Here is a 25,000-nt window from a genome sequence, read left to right on the forward strand (position 1 = left end):
GGGAGTAAAGGCATGTGCCACCACATCTAACTTCTTACTTTTTTTTTTTTTCTTTTTTTTTTCTTTTGGTTTTTCGAGACAGGGTTTCTTTGTAGAGCCCTGGCTGTCCTGGAACTCACTCTGTAGACCAGGCTGGCCTCGAACTCAGAAATCCGCCTGCCTCTGCCTCCCAAGTGCTGGGATTAAAGGTGTGCACCACCACCGCCCAGCAGCTCCTTACATTATTTTTTTTTTTTTTTTTTTTTTTGGTATATTGGCTTTTTATTTTAATGTACTTTTTTTTCTTTTTTTATTGGGTCTTTATTTCATTTACATTTCCAATGCTATCTCAAAAGTCCCCCACATGCTCCCCTACCCACTCCCCCACCCACCCAATCCCACTTCTTGGCCCTGTCGTTCCCCTGTACTGAGGCATATAAAGTTTGCATGACTAATGGGCCTCTCTTTCCACTGATGGCCGACTAGGCCATTTTTCTGATTCATATACAGCTAGAGACACGAGCTCCAGTGGGGTACTGGTTAGTTCATATTGTTGTTCCACCTATAGGATTGCAGATCCCTTTAGCTCCTTGGGTACTTTCTCTAGCTCCTCCACTGGGGGCCCAGCTCCTTACATTATTAAAAACAACAATTTTTGGTGGAAGTGCGGCTGAACCGGTTTCCGGGGGCTGCTGGTGTGACGTGTCCCGCTCTTGGCGCAGCAGGAAGCGGTAGCGGACGCAGCCTCAAGTCTTCTCCCGCTTCCATCATGCTTGACTTCTTCACCATCTTCTCTAAGGGTGGGCTTGTGCTCTGGTGTTTCCAGGGTGTAAGCGACTCGTGCACTGGGCCCGTGAATGGGTTGATTCGTTCCGTACTGCTGCAGGAATGAGGCTCTCACACTCAAGTATAAACTGGACAACCAGTTTGAGCTGGTGTTTGTGGTTGGCTTTCAGAAGATCCTCACGCTGACCTATGTAGACAAGTTGATAGATGATGTGCTCCGACTGTTCCGGGATAAGTATCTCACAGAGATCCAACAACAGAGTGCTTTAAGTCTATTGAATGGCACATTTGATTTCCAAAATGACTTCCTGCGTCTCCTTCGTGAAGCAGAGGAGAGCAGTAAGATCCGTGCTCCCACTACCATGAAGAAATTTGAAGATTCTGAAAAAGCTAAGAAACCTGTGAGGTTCATGATTGAAACACAGGGGGAAAAGACCAAAGAAAAAGCCAAAAACAACCCAAAAAAGGGGGCCAAAAAGGAAGGTTCTGATGGCACTTTGGCTACCAGCAAAACAGCCCCTGCAGAAAAGTCAGGTCTCTCAGCGGGACCTGAGAATGGAGGACTTTCCGTAGGAAGAGAGAGGAAGGTCTCTCAGCGGGACCTGAGAATGGAGGACTTTGATCCGTAGGAAGAGAGAGGAGTTCATTCTGAAGCATGGGAAGGGTCTGCACAAATCCAGTAAATCTACAAAGTCGGATACTCCAAAGGAGAAGGGCAAAAAAGCACCCCGGGTGTGGGAACTAGGTGGCTGTGCTAACAAGGAAGTCTTGGATTACAGTACTCCCACCACCAATGGAACTCCAGAGGCAGCCTTTTCTGAAGATGTCAACTTGATTTGAGGAACTGGGCCTGGGGGACAGCTTCAAGATCTGGATTGCAGCAGCTCAGATGATGAAGGGGCCACTCAAAATACCAAGCCTAGTGCTACCAAGGGAACTCGGGGTGGCATGTTTGGGATGCTGAAGGGTCTGGTGGGTTCCAAGAGCTTGAGTTGAGAAGACATGGAATTTGTGCTAGACAAGATGCGTGATCATCTCATTGCTAAGAATGTGGCTGCTGACATTGCTGTCCAGCTCTGTGAATCTGTTGCCAGCAAGTTAGAAGGGAAAGTGATGGGGACATTTAGCACTGTGACTTCAACAGTCAAGCAAGCTCTACAGGAATTTCTAGTACAGATCCTACAGCTACAGCATCGTGTAGACATGCTCTGGGATATCATGGATGCCCAACGTCGCCAGTGCCCTTATGTTGTTACCTTCTGTGGTGTTAATGGAGTAGGGAAGTCTACCAATCTTGCCAAGATTTCCTTTTGGCTTTTAGAGAATGGCTTTAGTGTCCTCATTGTTGCCTGTGATACATTTCGGGCTGGGGCTGTTGAGCAGCTTCTTACACACACCCGGCGCCTGACTGCCCTCTATCCCCCCGAGAAGCATGATGGCCATACATACAATGCAGTTGCTTGAAAAAGGCTATGGCAAGGACGCTGCTGGCATTGCCATGGCAGCCATTGCCTTTGCACGTAACCAAGGCTTTGATGTGGTGCTGGTAGACACTGCTGGCCGCATGCAAGACAATGCCCCTCTGATGACTGCCCTGGCCAAACTCATTACTGTCAATACACCTGACTTGGTGCTGTTTGTAGGGGAGGCCTTAGTAGGCAACGAAGCTGTGGATCAACTGGTCAAGTTCAACAGAGCCTTGGCTGACCATTCTATGGCTCAGGCACCTCGGCTCATTGATGGCATTGTTCTTACCAAATTTGACACCATTGATGGCAAGGTGGGAGCTGCTATCTCTATGACATACATCACAAGCAAACCCATCGTCTTTGTGGGTACTGGCCAGACCTACTGTGACCTATGCAGTCTCAATGCCAAGGCTGTGGTGGCTGCCCTCATGAAGGCTTAATGTGGCTCTTGCCTAATACCAAATCGCCGCTTGCCCCAAGTCCCTATTCCTATATCAAGAATGTGCTTTAGAGTATGTGAGCAACTTGTCTTCCGTGTAGTACAAAGGCAGAGTGAGGGGAGCTTTGGAGACTTGCAGCTCCTTCTAACCCAATCCTTTGTTCAGCCCTACCTCCTTCTGCAAGGAGGGCCTAATCATGTTACAATCACTGCCCAATGACCATCCCTCTTCCTACTCAGGCATCCCCTTCACTCTGCCTACAGACTCCATATCATAGCTTTGACCAATGGTTGGAAAACCCAACACCTGGAGTGTTGCTGACTAGTGTGATCACAGACAGAGCCATGGTGAGATAAGGAGCAGTTTGAGGTCCCAGCTCTAATGGCTTTCTTCCAGAGCCAGCTCTGGATCTTAATGTCATCTATCTAGAAGAATACAGCTTCTGGGTCCCTGGTGTCAAGATGACAGCCACCTCACTGTGGCAGTGATGGTGGCCCATTCTTAATTGCTGCTAATTATAAATCTGGTGATGAACACACCCGATTGCTGCCCCAAAGCATCCGTTAGGCCTTGTTACAAATGAGTGAAAGGCGAGTGCCCACTTCTCTCAGAAACAAGGGGAGCAGAGTTGCCTTCCAACCTGTCCCTGCTCCCAAAATCTAGATGGAAGCTTTGCATGTTCCCCTTCCTGGGAGAAAGGGATTGTTGAGAGGGGTTACTGTTGTCCCATACCCCACCCCACCCTCAGCCTCCTGGGCAGGTCCTGGCTTTTCCTCATTCGCTTCTACAGTGCCTGGTAGACAAGTGCTACGTTGAAGAACACAAACCTCTTGTTAAGACTTGTCCTGTAGTTTGGTATTACAGATGTGCTACTAGTGCAATAAGGTGAAGGCTGTCTGCCCAGAGAAATACATAATTTATATAAGAAAATAAATTTCATAAAGAAAAAAACCAATTTTACAGTTCATTGCAGCAAAAATTGATTTTTTTATTCTTCAAACTTTCAAAATTTGCCTAGATTTGTTTATTTATATTATCATGATTATTACTATTATTGTATGATAATATACGTGGGGGGGATGGTGGCATATATGCCACAGTGCCTGTATGGCTGTCTGAGGACAGTTGGGAAGTTATTCTCTTTTTCCTCTATGACTTCAGGGATTCACTTCAGCTCTTTGGAATTGCACCCACAGAGCCATCTCACTGCCCTCCTGGAAATAGTTTAAAGAAAGAAAATAGAAAACATTTTTTATTTAAATATAGAGCTAGTAAAACTGAATTTTTTTTTTTTTAGCTTCAGAAGTATCTTAGGACTCCTTACATATGTTGAGTTTATAGTATTAATCTACATATTGTGATGTGTTTGCTTCTGAAAAGGTGTTCTCCTAGAGGCCTTTCCTTAACCGTCCGCAGAGACACAGGTTGTACTTTCAGTCAGGAGAGCAGGTAGAGGGAGCATTAACTTCTGCTTACTATTCCCATGCTCTTTGACCCTTTATTTATCTACTTAAAATATTTTAAGATTTATTTTTATTATTCTTTAATTATGTGTCTATGTTTGGGTACATGAATATTCATGCAGGCACCTCAGGGTTGAGAAGAGAATATCAGATCCCCTAGGGTTGTAGTTATGAAACTACATCAGACTTGGCAGCATCTTGCTGGCCCCTAGTCTAGCTGGGCATAGGACCTACATTGCTGCCAATTTCTTTTTCTTTTGTGTGTGTGTGTGTGTGTGTGTGTGTGTGTGTGTGTACCTAGCTTAAAACTTGCCCTGTCTTTCCTTTGAACAGGTAAGCCTCTCCAGTTGACTCTTCAGGCTTGTGATGTTAAAGGAAAAGAAGATAAGTCAGGACCTGAAAATCTTCTTGTGGAGCCATGGACAAGGGATGGTAAGTGGTAGATGGTCTATTGCTAGCATGTACAGGAGGCAGCTATGTGAAATTACACCCTGACTTTGGAAATTCTCAGATGTTGGTGTTTTAGTTATGTGTGTGTGTATAATCTCTTAATGTGTATTGATGTTTTGCCTGTGTGCGTGTATAAGCATTATATGTGTGCCTACTGCCCTAGGAGGCCAGTTAAGGGCATCAATCTCTTGGATGTCCTATAAATGGTTGTGAGCCCACATGTGGGTGCTGGAAACTGAGTCTAAGTCCTCTGTAAGGATAGCAAGCACATGCTATTAATTAGAAAGCCATCTCTTCTGCTTCTAGATGATAGTGGGTTTTGTTGTTTTGAGAAAGGGTTTCACTATGTAACCCAGTTTAGCCTCTAACTCAAGACAGTCCTTTTGCCTCAGCTTCCTCTAAATTCTGGGATTACAGGCATGAGTCACCAAAAACATTAGTCTTCACCTTAGGTTAACAGCAATGGCTTCTGTACACTTTGTCTGGTTCAGCTTTTGTCTAAATGGTAGTGATTAAACATTAAGAATTTTGACAGTCTAAGGCTGTTCAAAATTGAAGTTTTAAAAAGCAGGTGGAGGTGGTGCCTATCTTTAATCCCAGCACTGGGAAGGCAGAGGAAAGCTGATTTCTGTAAGGCCAACCTGGTCAATATTTTGACAAGTTCCAGGACATCCAGTACTACATAGAAAGTCCCTGTCTAAAAGCAAAAACAACAACAACAACAAAATAGCCAAACAAACAAATAAACACTCCCCCACCAAATCAAACTAAATAAACCAACAAAAAAATAGAACCAAGACTCCTCTTCTTTTTTTTCAATTTATTTATTTATTTATTAGATATTTTCTTTTTTTTTTCCATTTTTTATTAGGTATTTAGCTCATTTACATTTCCAATGCTAATACCAAAAGTCCCCCATACCCACCCACCCCCACTCCCCTACCCACCCACTCCCCCTTTTTGGCCCTGGCGTTCCCCTGTACTGGGGCATATAAAGTTTGCGTGTCCAATGGGCCTCTCTTTCCAGTGATGGCCGACTAGGCCATCTTTTGAGATATTTTCTTTATATACATTTCAAATGCTATCCTGAGAGTTCCCTATACCATCCCTCCGCCCTGCTCCCCTACCCACCCACTCCCGCTTCTTGGCCCTGGCAGTTCCCCTGTACTGGGGCATATAAAGTTTGCAATATCAAGGGGTCTCTCTTCCCAGTGATGGCCGACTAGGCCATCTTCTGCTACATATGCAGCCAGAGACATGAGCTTTGGGGGTACTGGTTAGTTCATATTGTTGTTCCACCTATAGGGTTGCAGACCTCTTCAGCTCTTTGGGTACTTTCTCTAGCTTCTCCATTGGGGGTCCTGTGCTCCATCTTATAGATGACTGAGCATCTGAGTCTATATTTGCTAGGCACTGGCATAGCCTCGTATGAGACAGCTATAACAGGGTCCCTTCAGCAAAATCTTTCTGGCATATGCAATAGTGTCTGGGTTTGGTGGCTGATTATGGGATGGATCCCCGGGTGGGGTAGTCTCTTGATAGTCCATCTTTTCATCTTAGCTCCAAACTTTGTCTCTGTAACTCCTTTCATTGGTATTTTGTTCCCTATTCTAAGGAGGAATGAAGTATCCACCCATTTGTCTTCCCTCTTCTTGATTTTCTTGTGTTTTGCAAAATGTATCTTGGGTGTTCTATGTTTTTGGGCTAATATCCACTTATCAGTGAGTGCATATCTAATGACTTCTTTTGTGATTGGATATCCTCCAGATACATCCATTTGTCCAAGAATTTCATAAATCCATTGTTTTTAATAGCTGAGTAGTACTCCATTGTGTAAATGTACCACATTTTCTGTATCCATTCTTCTGTTGAAGGACATCTGGGTTCTTTCCAGCTTCTGGCTATTATAAATAAGGCTGCTATGAACATAGTGAAGCATGTGTTCTTATTACCAGTTGGAACTTTTTCTGGGCATATGCCCAGGAGAGGTATTGCTGGATCTTCCGGTAGTACTCTGTCCAATTTTCTGAGAAGCCTCCAGACTGACTTCCAGAGTGGTTGTACAAGCTTGCAATCCCACCAGCAGAAGACTCCTCTTTTTGAGATAGATAAAGTTACTGCATTTAATTGTTTTAAAGTTTAGATTGACTTTCTGTTGAGTTGGTTTAAAGTATTGAGTCCGAGAGCATCTTTAAGAACATTACACCTGGACTGGCATTTAATGTGTTGGAGCAATCTTCTTCATCTCTAGCACAAATGTATGTTTGTGTCTGCTTCATTCTGCTGTCGACTCTTTTCCTGATGCAGGTGTATTTGTGAGCCTTTCCCTATCTTGGAAACCACTTGGTCAGTGTCCTGTATGTGTGTCTTTTCTTTTCACTATACTGCTTTGAGTATTACCGGTTCAGTAAAGTAGAATGTTCTAGCTGCTGTCAACACTGACTGGCCTGGCCTTCCTCTTCAGGATTTGGTTTTGTTGTGGCTTTCCTCAGAACCTGAAGGCTTCTGATTTCTTCAGCAAAGCCTGTTACCTGTACTGTTCCTATTTTCATTCTCAGTACCAAGGAGGTTCCCAGTTGTACCTCCTGTCCTTTGATGACCTCTTAAACAATAAACTTTGAACAAGAAGGTTCCTTACACTTCTGAGCTGCCCAGCCTTCACAAAGAACTTTCCTTCTTAGCATCCATCTTCTCTACATGGAAGGCTGTGCACAACAAGCCACCTGCTACCCACAGGTGGGGGTGGAGTAGGATATTAGAAGGAGGTGGTGGCAGTTCTTTGCCTCTTTATTGTTCCTTAACCTGACAAACTCAGAATGGCTTTGCTAAAGATCCTCTGCATTTTTCTTCTACTCTCAAGAATTGGAATTTTTGGAAGTAAAATTTTTGGCATCAGAATATGTACTTGTTGGCTTAGTTTTAAGAGAGGATCTTGCTGTGTTGCCCAGGCTGACCTCAACCTCATGGTCCTCCTGTCCTAGCCTCCCAAGGACTACAGATGTATTCTCTGCCTGCTTTACAGTCCTACCCCCACCCTGCTTTAACAGTATCCCCCACCTGCTTTATAGTGTGGGGTTAAGCACTGTTCAGTTTGAATATCTACACAGGCTTCTCTCATCTGTAAGACTTATTTGCCAGCCTTGCACTTTGCCTGATTTGAATACTTTCTTATTCTTCATGGATTTTTTGCCAGCCTCCTTCATTTCCTATTCTCCTTAACTGGAGTGGGTGAATTTTTAGATTTGGACTATGGCAGGTAGATTTTCTGTTTTTGTTGGTTTGATGTTGTTGTTGCTGCTGCTGTTGTTTAGAGTGTGGGGTATAGACAGGAGTTCTCAGCTTCTCTTGGGAGTCTTCACACAGCTCTGGCTGTCTTGAAACTTGGGCTCTGTGTGGATTTCTTACTCAGCTACAGAAATGAGCGTGAAGAACCAACACACGAAGAATAGCTCCCTCCACCTCCCTTAGAGCAATAAAAGCTCTCTTGAGGGTACTCTTCTTAAGTGAGATGTCCCAGTTGTAGGCAGATGCTACTAAAGTACCCAAGAATGCTCAGGGACGGAATCTTGACATTTGACACAGTTAATGTTCCTAAATTTCTGAATGAAGTTACTGTCCCTAATACTTGGGTCTTAAAGGATAATTGGCCAATAGGAGCTGGAGGTATAGCTGCATTAAACCCTTTAAGTCTATGACTGGTTAATGTTTCACTCCTGTCATTGACAGGAAGGGACAAAGTGGTGCACACCTATAATTTTAGCATTCACCAGGATGATGCAGGAGTATCAGATGTGCAAGTCCAGCCCAGGCTATAGTGAGAGCCTATCCAAAAAATAATTTAAACAGCAAGACAAGGTGACACATTTATTTGGTTTTTTTTTACACTTATTATATATGTGAGTATGAATGTGTGAGTGCAGGTGCACACGTGCCCCAGCAGGCATGTATACGTCAGAGGACAGTCTATATCTACCTCTACAATATATTCCTTCTTTTAAAAACAAAACAAACAAACAAAAAACATTTATTTTAGTAATGGAGAGGTGGTTCTTTTTTTTCTTTTTCTTTTTCTTTCTCTTTTTCTTTTTCTTTTTCTTTTTTCTCGAGACAGGGTTTCTCTGTGTAGCCCTGGCTATCCTGGAACTCACTTTGTAGACCAGGCTAGCCTCGAACTCAGAAATCCGCCTGTCTCTGCCTCCCGAGTGCTGGGATTAAAGGCGTGTGCCACCACACCCGACAAGGCTACTCTTATAGAGGACCACAGTTCAGTTCCTAACACTTGTAACTCCAGATTCAGGGATTCTGATGTCCTCTTCTGGCCTCTGTGAGCACACATGTATCCATTATGGCACCCATATAAACACATAACATTAAATAAACAAATAATTAAAACTTTTAAAGTACTTATTTTGACTTGAGATGCTGGCACACCTTTAATCTCACCCAAGTAGTGCAGAAGCAGAGCCGGACAAATATCTGTGAGTTTGTGGCCAGCCCAGTTTACATAGTGAGTTACAGGCCAGGCCAGCTGAGCTACAAGGCAGTGGTGGTACATGCTTTTAACCCCAGCATTCAGGAGGCAGAGGCAAGTGAGTCTCTAAGTTTAAGGACAACCTGGTCTACAGAGTGAGTCCCAAGACAGCCAGGGCTACACAGAGAAACCCTGTCTCAAAAAAACAGGAAAAATAAAACCAACCTAAAATCCTATTACAATCAGTTCTCATAAATGGGTTCATCTAGGACTCTGGGGACAATTAGGATTGTGTGGGTGTGTTGCTCTTAGAATTGTGTGCATTTCTGGCACCATGCTTTCTTAGAATTGTAAGCAGAATTGCTATTTGACAACATGAGTTGTAGTTTTATGGGTTTTTGCCATTGTACTGCTTCTCATTCCTGATAGAACCAGATCACAGGACAGCATCTGTCTGTGAGTTAGCAAAGAACCTCTTGGGTTCATTTTCTTGGTCCTTGTAACACGTTTTACACAATTGTCTTGTGGAAACCCAGAGTCTAGGAATGTTTGTGTTATTAAACTCAGGTGTGGAGTAAGAACATGACCATCATTTCAGTGTTTTGGCTTTACAGGAGAATGATTGAAATCAGGTCAGGGCCCCAGGAGAAAAGCTCAAGGAGCATGGACTTGAGCGTGTCCTTGCATTACTCTGCTGCACCTTGAGTTTAACAACAGATCTTTTTGTGAGTTGAGAGATAATTTGTAACCAAAAAAGGTATATGACTCATACAACTGCAAATGAACACATCAGACTTTTAGACAAAGGAAGGAAGAAACAGTATCAATAGTTAAAGGAAAAATCATAAAACACAAAGCCCGATGATGGTATTTACTTACAGTTAGTAATCAGCTACATTCCTTTTCTTTTCTTTTCTTTTTAAAATATATATTTCTTTAGACAAAAACACTTGCATTACCCTCAGTATTCAACTTACAAAATTATAAAATAGCTTAGAGACAGGAAAAGATACCAATAACTGAGAATGAAATAGACAGAACACCCAATAATCCCCCTCCTGTTTCAGCATCTGTCCTAACCTTTGCTGACAGCGTATTCAAGAAGCCTTCAGTTGCTAAACCCACTTGTTTTTAATCAACTCAGTCAAACATTAGTCATGGCTTTCGGGATGATTCAGGAAGATGGTTGACCCTACAGTATTCTGTCTCTGATTGAAAATTACAATCTGAGGAGACTGTACCGTGTGTGTGTGTGTGTGTGTGTGTGTGTGTGTGTGTGTGTGTGTGTTGGAGAATCTCTTACTGCTTTTTTGCAGAAGGTAGAGATGTGGGAGGGAGCCACATCTGCTAAAGAGGTATTGTTTTTCTAATTGTCACAAAGGTACCAGATAGGCTGGCTACCCTTGCTTTTGTTGATACTAGATCTTCGGGGCTGTAACCATGACTCAAACGTCCTAACTTTCTCTTTCTTTTCCTTTTTCTTAGGTTTTCTTACAGAGACTGGAAAAACGAGAGCAAGTACTATTTTTTCTACAGGAAGTGACTCTGCCTTCCAAGTTACACAGATCAGAATTATGGTAATTACTGTGCAGTCTTTGCTAAGCCCACTCTATAAGGGCTGTGATGTTTGCTCCATCCCCTTGATTCATGACCACTTCTGCAGTGTTAGATATTAGCTACTGTATTTGGTGAGAAAAAACATACTTCTAAGTAAGAGGCCTATAAAGGCAGTCTTTTGTCTTTTCATTTGGTTTGCAGCTTACACAAAATTGCTGTCAAGTTAATATGTTGTTAAAACAGGTTACTCACTGGCTTGTGTGAAAAAAATAAAGAGAAAAATAAAACAAACAAACAAACAAAAAAAGAATTATGGTAATTTCTCTTCCACCTTCTTAAGTAGTTGTAGTGCTCTTCAAAGGTGAATTAGGGACTGGGGAGATGGCTCAGCAGTTAAGAGCACTAGGTGCTCTTCTAGAGAGCCTGAGTTCCATTCCCAGTAGCCTTGTGATGACTCACCATGTGGAACCTGGCATGCATGTGGTGTGCAAACAGATCTGTAAGCAAATACTCAAACACAAAAAAAAAAATAAAAGTTTTAAAGTGAATTGAGCTAGGTGTGGTGGAACACACCTCTAATCCCAGCACTCAGGAGGCAGAAGCAGTGGATTTTGTGAATTCAAAGCCAGCCTGTTCTACATAATGAGTTATAGAACAACCAGAGCTACATAGAGAGGCCCTGTTTTTATTTGCTTGTTTGTGTGTTTGTTTTAAAAAAGTGATTGGGTTATGTTTCCATAGATCCTTGCCTGTCATTGGGTATACAGTAATTATCTTCCTCTGTCTCAGTCCTCTGGCAGAGGGCAAGTGTGCAAATTTAGATTCAGTTTTAAGTCTCTGAGGAGTGTGACTATAAGAATGGAGAGAGCCAAGCTAATGTTTTAGAGGAAATAGCCGCCTTACTTGCAGGGCGTAGTAACATGGAATAGCATTTTATTGGTTTCACTGTGCCATAAGCTGTCTATGTCAACCGGAGACAAATCAGCAGAGAATGTTTGCCTCTGTTCCCAGGTTCGCCGTGGTGGCATTGGTGCTCAGTGTGGGCTGGTCTTTGCCTATAACTCGCCTTCTAATAAGTTTCACGCAGAAGAACACTTCAAACGGTTTGAAAAATATGACAAATGGAAACTCCAGGAACTGAGGCAGTTCGTAAAAAGCAGGTACAGCCCAGAGAGAGTCTGTGTGGTCAATAAAATTGCATCTATTCTCTCGCTGGATGCGGGATTGCATGCCTTTAATTGGGAGGCACTTGGGAGGCAGAAGCAAGTGGACCTTTGTGAGTTTGGGGTTAGCCTCATCTAAAATAGTGAGTTCTAGGCTAGCCATTACTATATAGTAAGACCCTGTCTTAAAAAAAAAAAAGGATGTATCTTTATTGTTGAATTATGCTTATAGAAAAGGTGACAGTAACCCACCACAGAGGCCAGAAGTCATTGTTATTTTCTTTTTTTTTTTTTTTTTGAGACAGGGTTTCTCTGTATAGCCCTGGCTGTCTTGGAACTCACTCTGTAGACCAGGCTGGCCTCGAACTCAGAAATCCGCCTGCCTCTGCCTCCCAAGTGCTGGGATTAAAGGCGTGTTTGCCACCACTGCCCAGCCTATAGTGACATTTTTTTAAGAATTCTGGAATTTTTGGTTCTTTTAGAAACACAGAAATATAAGAATGTGCTTTTGTTTTAACCCCAGGTGTAGGGATATGGGGCTGCTTCAAACTTTCCTCAGCAGCTGATCATGATTTGTCTTGTGCTTTAGCAGAAGTGTTGTTTTGCCAGATGTAAATATTTCTGTGATTGTGTGACTTTGGAATTCTGAGAACTTTTCAGAGGGTACATAAATATGAGTCCCCTAAGAGGCAGGGTCAGTGGTTGTTAGTCATTTAGGGAGGTTGGTTGCAGTTTGTTAGTAGCTGTGGTCAAGAAAGACATTAGATTCAGGAATTTTCCTAATTATTCTCTCCCCTCTATCCTTTTTTCTCTCCTATCTACTGATAGGGGGTAAAACTGGGGGAGTTAGGATAAAGAGTGGGAAAAGGAAGAACCCATAAAGTAGCAAAGACCAGCTACAGTTTGGTGGTGTGTATACCTGCGCCATGTGTATGCCTACTGCCCATGAAGGTCAGAAGGCTGCATTGGATCCCCTAGAACTGGTGTTATGAGTGATTGGGAGCTGCCATGCAGATGCTAAGAACCAAACCTGGATCTTCTGAAAGAACACGCTGTGTTAATTCTGAGCCTTGTCTCCAGCCTCCTCAAACTTTCATTGAAAATACTTATTAAACATCTATTATGTGCTGGGCCTGATGCATTGAAGGTCCTGCAGTGGAAAAAGTACCAGAGGGGTCACTGTAGTGACCATAGAGAGCTTCCTGCCAGGAGACAGTGTCAGCTGTGTAATGAATGCTATACGGGAGACCTCTGGGAGCAGATAGCAGGCCTTACTTGACAGGAAATGTAGCCCTGAGCCAGTGAGCAGTGCTATGATGTTTCTGAAGAGTGAATTACACACTAAGTAGGTGCTTGAAGAAGCAGTGTGTGAAGGTGATTGTATGGCTAAGCTGCACTGTTGGGAAGGGTGGCAAAGGACAGAGCTGGAGAGCTGGGAGAGGCCAGGTCAGTAGAAATGTCTTTGTTTGAGGTCTTAGTTTCTCTTTGAAGCACATGTGTGTAGTGGGGAGGCAAGCAGACAGAGGGTAGAGCTTGTTATTGGGGAGGTAAGAGAATATGAAGGAAGTCAGGTGTGTTCTGGAAGAACTGCTCAGGCTTGTGCTGCAACATCATGAATAGAGGAAAGCAAACAGAGAGCCAGAGGCTGCGAGTAAGCGTGTTGCCCAGGAAGCTGAAAGTAAGAGTGGCCTAGACCAGCACAAGACCTCTAAAGCAGCAGCAGCAGCAGCAGCAGCAGCAGCGGAGGAGGAGGAGCAAGGTGGCTTGATGCTGTGGGCCCTGGGGATGACTGAGTAGAGAGCAGAAGAGGAAAGGAGGCTGGCAGCACCAAGTTCGGGCAGGTGGAGAACTTGGTAGTACCCTGTTCTGAACTAGTACATGCTCCAGGGAGAAGCAGGATTATGGGAAGACAGGTAACTCAATGTTAGCCCTCTTGGGAAGATTTGAGATGTCCTACAGCCAGTAGGACAAACAGGTCAGCAGCTTAGAAGAGACTCTTGTATTGTAGGGACAGACATGACAGTCTTTGAAATGTTAATTAAAAACATAGGGTCCAGGTATGTAGCCTCATGACTATAATCCCAGCATTCAGGAAGCTGAGGTAAGATTGCTGAGAGTTCAAGACCAACCTAGATTAAGACCCTGTCTCAAACAAAACTAAAGGAAAATGTAGAGATAGAAGACATGGTTCTGGAGGACTGTAGACTAGCCAGACTACAGGCTACAGGTCACCCTGATGAGCAGCACTAGTTAAGAGACAACAGAAAACTTAGAGAATAGGGGACAAGCCAGGCCATACATACCTTCAGAAATCAGGGGATGGGTGTGGGTGGGTCATTAAGATGAAGGCTTAAAGTAGACATTGCTACAGAGGTCACTGCTGACTCATCAGATAGCATTGTCCTCCTTATTGCTGCTAGGAAGTTATCACTGTGAATCAGAGCCCTGGACTTGCCTTCTGGGCTATTGTATTTCCCAGGAGATCCTGTGAAAATACAGGTCTGATTTAGTAGTTATAGGAAGGACCTAAGTCTTCTTTTTCTTTCTTTCTTCCTCTTCCTTTCTTTTCCTCCTCTTTTCCTTCATTGCCTGTCTTGTTTGTGGTTTGTTTCTTGAGATTAGGTCTTATTAGCTTGGGCAGTTCAGAACGCCTCAGCTTCCTGTGTGCTAGGCTTACAGGTTTCCATCACCATACCCAGCATGATTTCTTTTTTAATAATGGCTGCAGGCACCACCTAATTTTAAGCAACTGTGTTCTCACTCTTGGGATATTAAAATAGGTCTTTTCCTCTAAACTTTTTGTCAAACAAGGTCTTTCATATCTTATGCAGGATGGGTTTTTTTTTTAACCTAAATACAGGCCTATTGATGAGTCCCTTAATGATTTGATCTGGTTTTAGCCTGAGTTATTCTTCAATGTAGGCCAACTTAGTTGGCCTACATATAATATCAGTCTCTCTCCAGTTGGAAATAACATTTTCTTGACCATTTTGTTGTGTTTTTCTGGCACTATGCTCCGGAGACAGCATCTGCCCACTGTACAGTGTGGTTTAGTGAGAGAACTTGCTTCTCCAGTACCTGACTCTGCCAGTTTTTTTAGGTTGCAGACTCTTTTGAGTAGACTTTCTGCCAGGCATGGTGGCAGGAGGATAGAAAGACATTGAGAGTTCAAGGTCAGCCTGGGCTACATAGCTGAGGATAGAACCAAGTTCTCACATATGCTGGGCAAATGCCATACCACTGAGATAGTATGCCCTCAAAGAATACATTTAAAATTCCTCAAACATGTATGATGGATGAGACTCATCGACAATTAGGGCTTAGCAAATTCCACCTGTCCTGTTATAATCAATTATACCACAAAAGATTTCTACCAAGAAATATTTGTGTGAGGAAGAGAATAAAATTTTTCCTTTGTTCCAGATCCTGTTGTACATTTTCTTCACTTTTCCCCATAGTTATCTGTGATTGCTAGACATGCTTATACAGTGAGCTATTAGTGTGAGAGTTGAGTCATAGGCCAAGTAGTATGAGATTTTAACAATGGAAACTTGAAGTCATGCATGGTGGCCTTTAATCTCAGCACTTGGGAGGTAGAGGCAAGCAAATGTCTGTTATAGCAACATAGTGAGTTCCAGAGTAGCTAAGGCTACCTAGTGAAACTGTCTCTAACCAACCAGCCAGCCAACCAACCAACCACCTGTCCACCCACCCAACCAACTAACCAAGAATGGTGCTTGAAAGAGTGCCTGCTGAAGAGGGAGCAGCACTTACCCATTCAGCTTTTAAGGAGAAAGATGCAATTATCCTTTGTTTTAAGGATGGAATGCTTCCTTTGGAGGACTTGCTAATCAACAGAGGTCTGTGAAGCCTGAGATTTGAGAGCTCCAGGATATGAGGCATCAACCCCTTCAGTTGTTTGTACATGACTCAGACCTCAGGGTAATTATACACACATTAGTCAGACCTAGGCAAGGGAAGCCACTCTTGCCTCTTCCTCAGTGATTACCAGAAATGCCCATCCTGGTATGTCGCTCTTCCATCTCACTGGAAATGCCTGGCTTAAATAACATTTGGATGAGACCTTGTCAGTCTCTGGAGAAACTTTGAAGCAAGAAAATGTCTATGATTACATTTGTATTCATTCGCAGGATTGGTTGCTCATCTGATGACCTTGGAGAGGATGATCCTATTGGCTGGTTTGAGCTAGAAGAAGAGTGGGATGAAGCAGATGTCAAGTTACAACAGTGCAGAGTTGCCAAAGTAAGCAGTAGCCAGGTTGTCCTTCACTCATTTACCTGCTTTCCCTTTCTACAAACATTGCTAACTGCACTAGCTCTGAGCCAACACTGGAACGTTAGAGGGGTTGGGAGAGACAGATGTGATATGACTATGACAGAGGGAGGTTTAACCCACCCTAGGGTTTACCAGAGAAGACTTCATCTGAAAGAGAGTGTGAAATTATGCCAAGTGCTGGAAGTGGATTGGACCATAATCTTTAGTTTGGTTGAGATGTGTCAGAAAGGCACACTGCAGTAAGTAGTACCCAGGCATAGATGCAAGAGGAATGCGTTTGTTCCCCCAGTTCTGAGAGTAGTAACTGCCTGGCCATGTCATTTATTTTTCTTAAGAATAAATCTTAGAATAAGTAAGAGAACTCTCTTCAGAGTTCACACACAGTATGTGCTCAATGCATATCTATGCATTTGAGTAATAAATTTCAGAAAGGCCTTTAATACTAGTGAGTTGCCCAGTAGGTAAAGACACTTGCTGCCAAGCCCAGGACCTGAGTTTGATCCCTGGGACCAATATAGAAGGAGAGAACCAACTCCTTCAGTTTGTCCTTTCACCTCTACAAGCACACTGTGAGATACATGTGCCCACATGTATAAAATAAATAACTACAACGTGAAACTGGAAATAAGACAGCAAGGCTGTTATGAGAGGAACTTTCCCTTGAGGGAGCAGTTTGCCCCAAGCTTAACTTCGGCAACACTTGGCTTTATTTGCACAGAGTAGAGGATAGCACAGAGCAGAGGATAGCACAGAGCAGTGCAGAGCAGAGCATAGAGCAGAGGATAGCACAGAGCAGAGCAGAGCAGAGCACAGAGTAGAGGATAGCACAGAGCAGAGCAGAGCAGAGGATAGCACAGAGCAGAGCAGAGCAGAGGATAGCACAGAGCAGAGCAGAGCAGAGCAGAGCAGAGCACAGAGCAGAGGATAGCACAGAGCAGAGCAGAGCACAGAGCAGAGGATAGCACAGAGCAGAGCAGAGCACAGAGTAGAGGATAGCACAGAGCAGAGCAGAGCAGAGGATAGCACAGAGCAGAGCAGAGCAGAGCAGAGCAGAGCAGAGCAGAGCACAGAGCAGAGGATAGCACAGAGCAGAGCAGAGCAGAGCACAGAGTAGAGGATAGCACAGAGCAGAGCAGAGCAGAGCAGAGGATAGCACAGAGCAGAGCAGAGCAGAGCAGAGGATAGCACAGAGCAGAGCAGAGCACAGAGCAGAGGATAGCACAGAGCAGAGCAGAGCAGAGCACAGAGTAGAGGATAGCACAGAGCAGAGCAGAGCACAGAGTAGAGGATAGCACAGAGCAGAGCAGAGCAGAGCACAGAGTAGAGGATAGCACAGAGCAGAGCAGAGCAGAGGATAGCACAGAGCAGAGCAGAGCACAGAGCAGAGCAGAGCACAGAGCAGAGCAGAGCCTTGCTTCCAGTGCGTGACTTGCATGTGCTGCTTGGATCACTGAAGTGATTTCTTAGGGCGCTGTTTTCATCAAATACATGGTTTTTGTCTTAAAAAGCAAACATACTTCTCTCACTCCTGCCTGGATATTTGCCTTTCAGAAGGCCACTGTTCTTGGTATGACCCTAACAAAACCTGACTTATTCTGCATTTTGTCTTTTTTTCTGTTGCCTGAAGATACTGAATTTATTCTGTTTCAAGTACTGGGCATGATGTTGCTTTATAAAATGTTTGTTAAAACCAAGAACTTTTCTAAAAAGGCCTTTCAGTGTTCTTTCATTGTACTTAGGGATTCCAAGTCCTTTTCTTTTATCCTTTCTAGTTCTTGATGGTGAAGTTCCTCTGCACCCGCCAGGAGTCAGCTGAACGGTTGGGCGTGCAAGGCTTAAGCATCAGTGGGTACCTCCGGCCTGCAAGGGCAGAAGCGGAACAAAGCATCCTCTATGCCCACTGTAGAAGGGACACAGAGAATATTCATGGGGCCACCCTGCTTCTTAGGACTCTGCAGTTCATCCAGCAGCTTTCCCATGACCTGGTAGGTTTCTTCCATTATTATACAACACTCCCCTAGAAGTGACTGACAGTGTCAAGGGAAGTGGGCGACCTTTGAGACTTAGCCCCGCTGAAGTGATGGCAGCATTGATGAATATAGCAGATATTTTACTGCACGATAATATAAAAAGGCTGGAGAGAGTGGACTTTGGCACCAGTCTGTGGAATACCACATGGTGTGTGGCCATTGTTGTAAGGTCCCATGGAGTAGACCTGCAGGCACATGGTACTGTCCCTACTTGTGCTTGCCCAGGGTTGGCAAACACAGCAGCATCATGAGATCTTCTTTAAGTCTTAAAATTACTTCTCATATCTGGAGGGGAGTTTCATTTACTAACGTGACTAAACTATCAGGATTTGAATTTTAAATATTTGGGGTTTGATGCTGACTTTTACAGTTACTAGTAAATCATTGTATCAGTTCACTCAAGAGAGTCGTACTGCCACCACTGTGGAATACTTCAGGGAAAAACTTGTGTGTGTATAGCAGTGTCCACCCTTAGCTTTCTTTTCTCTTCATTGCACAAGAAGCTATTGAGCCAGTGTACAGATGGTGTTTGGGTCTCTGTTCACTAAGAACTCTTATCACAGCAAAAAAGAAGAGAGGCCTAGTGATAGTAGCTAGGTTACAACAGACGTGCAGCTCACATGTAGGGAAGTCAGGATAATCCTGGGCACCACTATCATGTAAAGTTAGGCTGATGTTTATGAAGTCAGAGCCTCTGTGGCCACGTGTGTATTACATACATTTGCATGCACGTGTGCACATATAGACACATAGACACACAAAGACACACATACATAGACCACACAAAGATACATTACAGACACAAACATATACATATACACAGACACACACATGCACCTAGGCACACATGTACATAGAAACACACATACACATACACACACATTTCTGAGTTGTATGAAAATTTCACTCAGGTGGGTCATCTTACTTCTTAACCATAGCAAGTAAATGATACATCTCAATATTTCTGTAAATATATTTTTTAATTTTGCTTTTTTTCTTGTCTTTATCATTTTTTAGATGCAGCAAAAGGAAAGTGGCTTAAAACATAAGTCTTTCCTGGACTTTGCGGGTCTTGATTTGCAGATCTTCTGGAAATTTTACAGTAAATTAAAGCAAAAGTAGGTCAGAACTTGTTATAAAGTGACAATCATAAGCAAAGCTGAAATGGATATTTTTTCCTTCTAAACATTTTTTTCTTGTATGTATTCTTCTGATTTGAAAGATTTGATTATTGAAAATGGCCCTCAAATTTCTATAACATTTTTAGGAAGCATTTCTCAACCATTTCCTTATTGACTGTCCTCACAGCTGATAGGATAAACAGGTTAGACATTATGGTGTTGTAGGTTGAACATCTCTAATTCAAAATTACAAAATTGAAAAATGTTTTTATGCCACAAGTGGAAAATTCCACATCTCACTTCATATCACAAATCACAGTCAAAATGCAAGCTGAGCTAAAAATACTGTATGGCTGGGAATAGTTATCCAGCCACAGCCACAGTGCTTACTTAGCCTGCGCAGGCCCTGGCTTCAGTCTCTAGTAACATAGAGCTTGTAAGCATGCACAAGGCCCTGGCTTCAGTCCCCAGCACTGAAAAAAAAATTGTACACAAAACAAATGAGTTTCATATTTAAAAAATTATCCATTTGTTTATTTATGTGTTTGTATGAGTTTATGCTCATGTGTGTGGGTATGTGGACCTATGTGTATGTAGAGGCCAGAAGAGAACATTGGATATTCCATTTTCTTAGCTAGGCTAGAAGCCAGTAAGCCCCAGAAACCCTCCTGTCTTTTGTGCCCACCACCACCACCACCACACACACACACCTTAGAGCTGGGTTACACACCTTAGAGCTGGGTTATTCACAGGTATGCCTAGCTTGTTACAAGGGCACTGGGACATGAATGCCAGTTCTTATGATTCTGGAACAAGCCATCTCTCTAACTCCATGAATTTCATGTTTAAACTTGGACCCTGACTCCCAAGAGAGCCTTCTTCTCTCTCCTGTCCATTTCCCCTCCCCTCTGATGCGTGCATGTGCAAATATTCCAGAATCAGGAAAAAAGTTTCAAAGTTTATGACTCTTTTGTTCTGATCACAGCCTTTTAAGTGAAGGACATGTTTAGTCTCCACATTTTACAGGTGAAGTAACAAAATCAGAAATATGCCTCCTTCCCCAGTGGGCATTCAGACAGGGTCTGTTTCCGGTGTCTGGCAGTGTTCCTTGTGTTCCTCCCAGCTTCCTCTGGCTTGGCGTTCCTTTACTGAGCCTGCTCTCTTGAGGGAGGGTACACGGTACCTGCTGTTCTGCTCTCTGATGGTCTTTGTCCTCTGCAGCCGAAGGGAAGAATGTATCTGTGCACAGACCCTTCTGCTGAAGCTCCTGCAGAGCTGCTTCTCAGTGCTGCAGGGTGACCCACAAGCTGCCTCAGAGGAGGAGAAGCCTACAGCGCAACGCTCTGAGGGAATACAGGCTGCCAAGGAGCTCTACACACACTTATGTAATGGTAGGTGCTGGGGTGTGCCTTGAATGTGACTTTGCACTGGTGACTATAAGCCACTTGACTATAGAAGTATGAGGGTCTAGTGATTATGTGAGCCAGAAAGAGATTGGTGCTACATGAACCTGCTTTTCTGCCTCCCTCCCTCTGTTCCTTTTCTTTCTTTTTTTCCTTAAGAATGGGTCTCATGTATCCCAGCTTGCCTCTGGCTCACTTAAATGGTTGCGAATAATCTTCCTGTTTCTACCTCCTGGGTAATGAAATTATAGGCAATAGGAATTATAGGAATAGGAATTATAACACAATACTCAGGGTTTTTAAAGTTTTTTAATTCACTTTACATCCTGGTCACAGCTTCCCTTCTCTCCTCCCCTCCTAGTCCCTCCCTCTCACCTCACTTCCTCCCATCCACTCCTTCTCAGAAAAGGTGAGGCCTCTATGAGTATCATTTAGCTTTGGCGTATCAAATTGCAGTAAGACTAGGCACATCTTCTATTGAGGCTAGACTAGGCAGCCCAGTTAGGGGAAAGGGATCCAAAGGCAGGCAATGTAGTCAGAGGCATCCCTTGCTCCTGATTTAGGAGTCTCGTGTGAAGACCCAGCTGCACAACTGTTACATGTGTGCAGAGGGCCTAGGTCCATCCCATGCATGCTCTCTGGTTGGCAGCCTGGTCTCTATGAGCCCCTACGGACCCAGGTTAGTTGATTCTGTAGGTTTTCTTGTGGTATCCTTGTCCCCTCTTCCATAGGATTCCCCAAGCTCTGCTTAATGTTTGGCTTTCAGTCCCTGCCTCTGTTTCCATTAGTTGCTGGGTAAAACCTCTCAGATGACAGTTATGCTCCTGTCTACAAGTATAGCAGAGTATTATTAATAGTGTCAGGGTTGAGCTCCCTCTCATGGCATGAGTGTTTCAAGTTGGGTGAGTCATTGGTTGGCCCAGCCCTCAAGTTCTGCTCCATCTTTTATCCCTGCACATCTTGTAGGCAGGACAGATTATGGATCTAAGGTTTTGTGGCTGGGTTGGTGTCCCAATCTATCCATTGGAAGTCTTGCTGGTTACAGGAGATGGCCTGTTCAGGGTCCATAATCCCTCATTGCTAGGAGTCTTATCAGGGGTCACCCTCATGGATTCCTGGGAGTTTCCATTGTCCTAGATTTCTAGTTCGTCCCAGAGATTCCCCCAACCCCTAGTTGTTTCCCTGTACTTTCTCCCTCCATCCTCCCCCGACTCATCCCTCCTGTTTTCATTCCCACTCCCTCCCCGACACAGTCCCCTGCCTCCACTGCCCACTCTCACATGTCTAATTTATTTCCCCTTCTCAGTGAGATTCAAGTGTCCCCCTTGGGCCCTCCTTGTTACTTAGCTTCTTTGGGACTGTGCATTGCAGCATAGTTACCCTGACCTTTATGACTAATATCCACTCAGAAGTTAGTGTATACCATGGTTCTTTTTCTGGGTCTGGGTTACCTTACTCAGGATGATCTTTTTCTTGTTCACAAAACTCATTTTTATATAGTCCTGGGCCTCAAACCCAGAGCTTCACAAATGCTAGGCAAGCACTCTGCCATCTGATTTATATCCCTGTCACAACAGGAGAATTTTTTTGATACCTTTTGGATTACTGTTTTGAGTTGAGGGTTTGTTCTTATACAGCTGACTTCCTCCAGTTTCAGATACAGTTCTATTTTATTGAGGGTAATTACTTTCACACTTTTCAACCTCAATGTCATTCAAGACTCTGGATGAGGCCCTTAGAGAGAGAGAGAGAGACTATAATAACAGTTGAGGATGAAGCACATGCCACATCTGAGAACCTTTTAAGTCTTTATCTCAAGTGTGTCTCAAGAGAACAGAGAAATCAAGATATAGAAACTTGTCCAGGTAGTCTTTGTTTTAGTCATATGTCAATAAAAACTAACTTGCCTATACTGCTAAATCTATACAAAGAAATCGTTTGCTCTGGTACAAAGGACAAAGTGGAGAGTAGTGATTTGTAATCAGGTTAGTTAGGGAATAGAAGGAATGTGTTAGAGCTGATCCATTGTTCTTTCTCATTAGTGGTAGATAAACCTAATGGAAATTCCATGCCCATGGAGATCCTAAAACAAGAAGTGAGAAACACTCTTCTCAATGGGGCTGCCATCTTCTTTCCTGATCGACAGACCCGGAGAAGCCAGCTCTTCACCATGATGGTAATTATGTACCGAAGTGTGGATTCCATGACTGAGTTAGTCTTTATCTTCTCTAAACACATGACAGCATTTTCTGATGTGCTCACTATACGCAGAGCTTTGTGTGAGATTTTAAAGGACAGGCACTGTGCTCAATTTGGATTTCAGAGTTTATTCTCTTGCTTAGTCACAGTGTAGTTTCCACTCTTATGACTTGCCGACAATCGAATTTTTATCTTTTCTTTCCCAAATTATGAGAAAAATTTAAAGGAATAACATAGTGAATCCTCATCACCTAACTTTGACAGTGGCACTCAGGCTAATCTTGAGGTATATCTGTGATATATATATATATATACTCAGGCTAATCTTGAGGTGTATCTGTGATATACCTCACTTACTTTTCAATATACACACCCACCCAGTGTCATTTTGAAGTAAATCCCTGACCAATTTTATTCATAACTATCTCAGTATATAACTGAAGAAAATCTAATGGGGTGTGACTCCTCAGCTGGTTCTTCTTACCCTCCTAGGGCCCCCCCCTCCTACATTACTCAGATTCAGTACCAGGGTAGAAGGTGCTTTTCATAGTTAAAAGCACTATAGTGTCAAATGGAACATTTTATACCAAATACTCTTGCATTTATTTGCTGGAAGCATTCATCAGGTAGCTGAATGAATTACTTTTGTTTTTGTCATCGTCGTTGTTGTTAGCATGTGCCACACGTGAAACATAGAAGGCATTTGGCCACTTGAATGGTGTTAGTGTCTTTTAGCAAAGCAGCCTTGTTTCGTTCTCTCTGTTCATCCCTTCAGAGAGGGATTAGGTTGGGTGTTTTTTGTTGTTTTTTGTTTTGTTTTGTTTTTTCACTTTACATCATCATGAATTAAAAGCACTGCTAATTTTTATGTTGCTAAACAATTCTCTCGTTAGGCAACTGTGTTCATTGTGACCATCTCTTATCTTCCCAACTGTACTGTACCAAGTAGAGGCCTAGGTCTTAAATCCTCTGGAATCTCCCTTAGTGCCTTACATCGAAATTGGTGTTTAGGATCACTATTAAGCCATAATATTTCCTTCCTTGTTCATCCCCAAGATCACACATGAATATCAACATTGTAACATAAGCATTCCAAAATGTAAAAGCCCTGCAGTCTTTAAAAATCCAGTCTCTTTAAAATATTTAGTCTCTCTTAAAATCCAGAGTCTTTGTAAATTCCAAAATCTGTTTAAAAATTCAAAGTCAACTATGGGCTCCTAAAAAATCAAAAATAAGTTAAATACTTTTTTGTACTTCAAGAGGGAAGAACCAGGGCACAGTCACCATCAAAGCAAACAACCCCAAATTCCAAGTGTATAAATAGCCCAATGTCTGATACTGGGATTCACTCACAATCTTCCAGGCTCCTCCACAGAACTCGGGTCACGTCTCTGGCTCTGTCCTCTGCAGCACACACAGCTTGTCTCCTAGGCTTAAGCTGACTCCACTCCACACTTGTTGCTGTTCTTGGCAGTCATCCCATGGTACTGCCATCTCTAAAATGCTAGGGTCTCTTGCTGCAACTGGACTGCACTTTTCACCAATAGCCTCTGCTGGCCCCTCTTCATCTGGTGTTAAGCCTCAGCTTCTCTCCACAATTCCTTCAGCTCTGGCCTTCAGCTGCTACTGAGTCTGTTTCTTCTCCAATGACCTTTCTTGGCCGCTCAACGTACCAAGCCTTGGTTGCTTTTCATGACTTCTTTGTGCCTTCAAAACCAGTACCACCTGGATGATTCTTATATCTTACCAAGTTCAGCTGCCGTTTCAGGGTACAACTTGGCCCCCTCTGGAACACGGCTTCTGTGTGCTGACTTTTGAGGAAACACTTCCCCAGAAGATTTTACCCCAGTGATCCTAGTCTTTTCTTAATCACTGCTAATTTCTTAGCTCTAGCTGACCAGCATTAATTGTCCCAGGAAAGCAAAGGTTCACTTAAGTGGGTCTGGTCTCTTGGTAATCACAGCTGATTCTTCAACTCTCGCTGACTGGAATCATAATTTTTTTTAATGATTTATTTATTATTATACATAAGTACACTGTAGCTGACTTCAGATGCATCAGAAGAGGGCATCAGATCTCATTACCGGTGGTTGTGAGCCACCATGTGGTTGCTGGGATTTGAAATCAGGACCTTTGGAAAAGCAGTCAGTGCTCTTACCCGCTGAGCCATCGC

General features: G+C 43.3%; 1 protein-coding gene and 1 pseudogene across 3 annotated transcripts in view; both read left to right on the forward strand.

The window, feature by feature from the left end:
- The window catches only part of Zzef1 (zinc finger, ZZ-type with EF hand domain 1), a 130,971-nt gene that overhangs the window by 36,563 nt on the left and 69,408 nt on the right, over positions 1-25,000 (forward strand). For all 3 annotated transcript variants that reach the window (XM_006532601.4, XM_006532602.4, NM_001045536.2), the window contains exons 9-16: positions 4,471-4,569; positions 10,544-10,635; positions 11,627-11,775; positions 15,930-16,041; positions 17,847-18,059; positions 19,122-19,222; positions 20,447-20,616; positions 22,671-22,804. In XM_006532601.4, coding sequence (XP_006532664.1) covers positions 4,471-4,569; positions 10,544-10,635; positions 11,627-11,775; positions 15,930-16,041; positions 17,847-18,059; positions 19,122-19,222; positions 20,447-20,616; positions 22,671-22,804 — 1,070 coding nt within the window. The remainder of the gene's footprint in view (positions 1-4,470; positions 4,570-10,543; positions 10,636-11,626; positions 11,776-15,929; positions 16,042-17,846; positions 18,060-19,121; positions 19,223-20,446; positions 20,617-22,670; positions 22,805-25,000) is intronic.
- On the forward strand, positions 749-2,671 carry Gm6733 (predicted gene 6733; annotated as a pseudogene).

This window comes from Mus musculus, chromosome 11, assembly GCF_000001635.26.
Source record: "Mus musculus strain C57BL/6J chromosome 11, GRCm38.p6 C57BL/6J".
Lineage (NCBI taxonomy): Eukaryota > Metazoa > Chordata > Mammalia > Rodentia > Muridae > Mus > Mus musculus.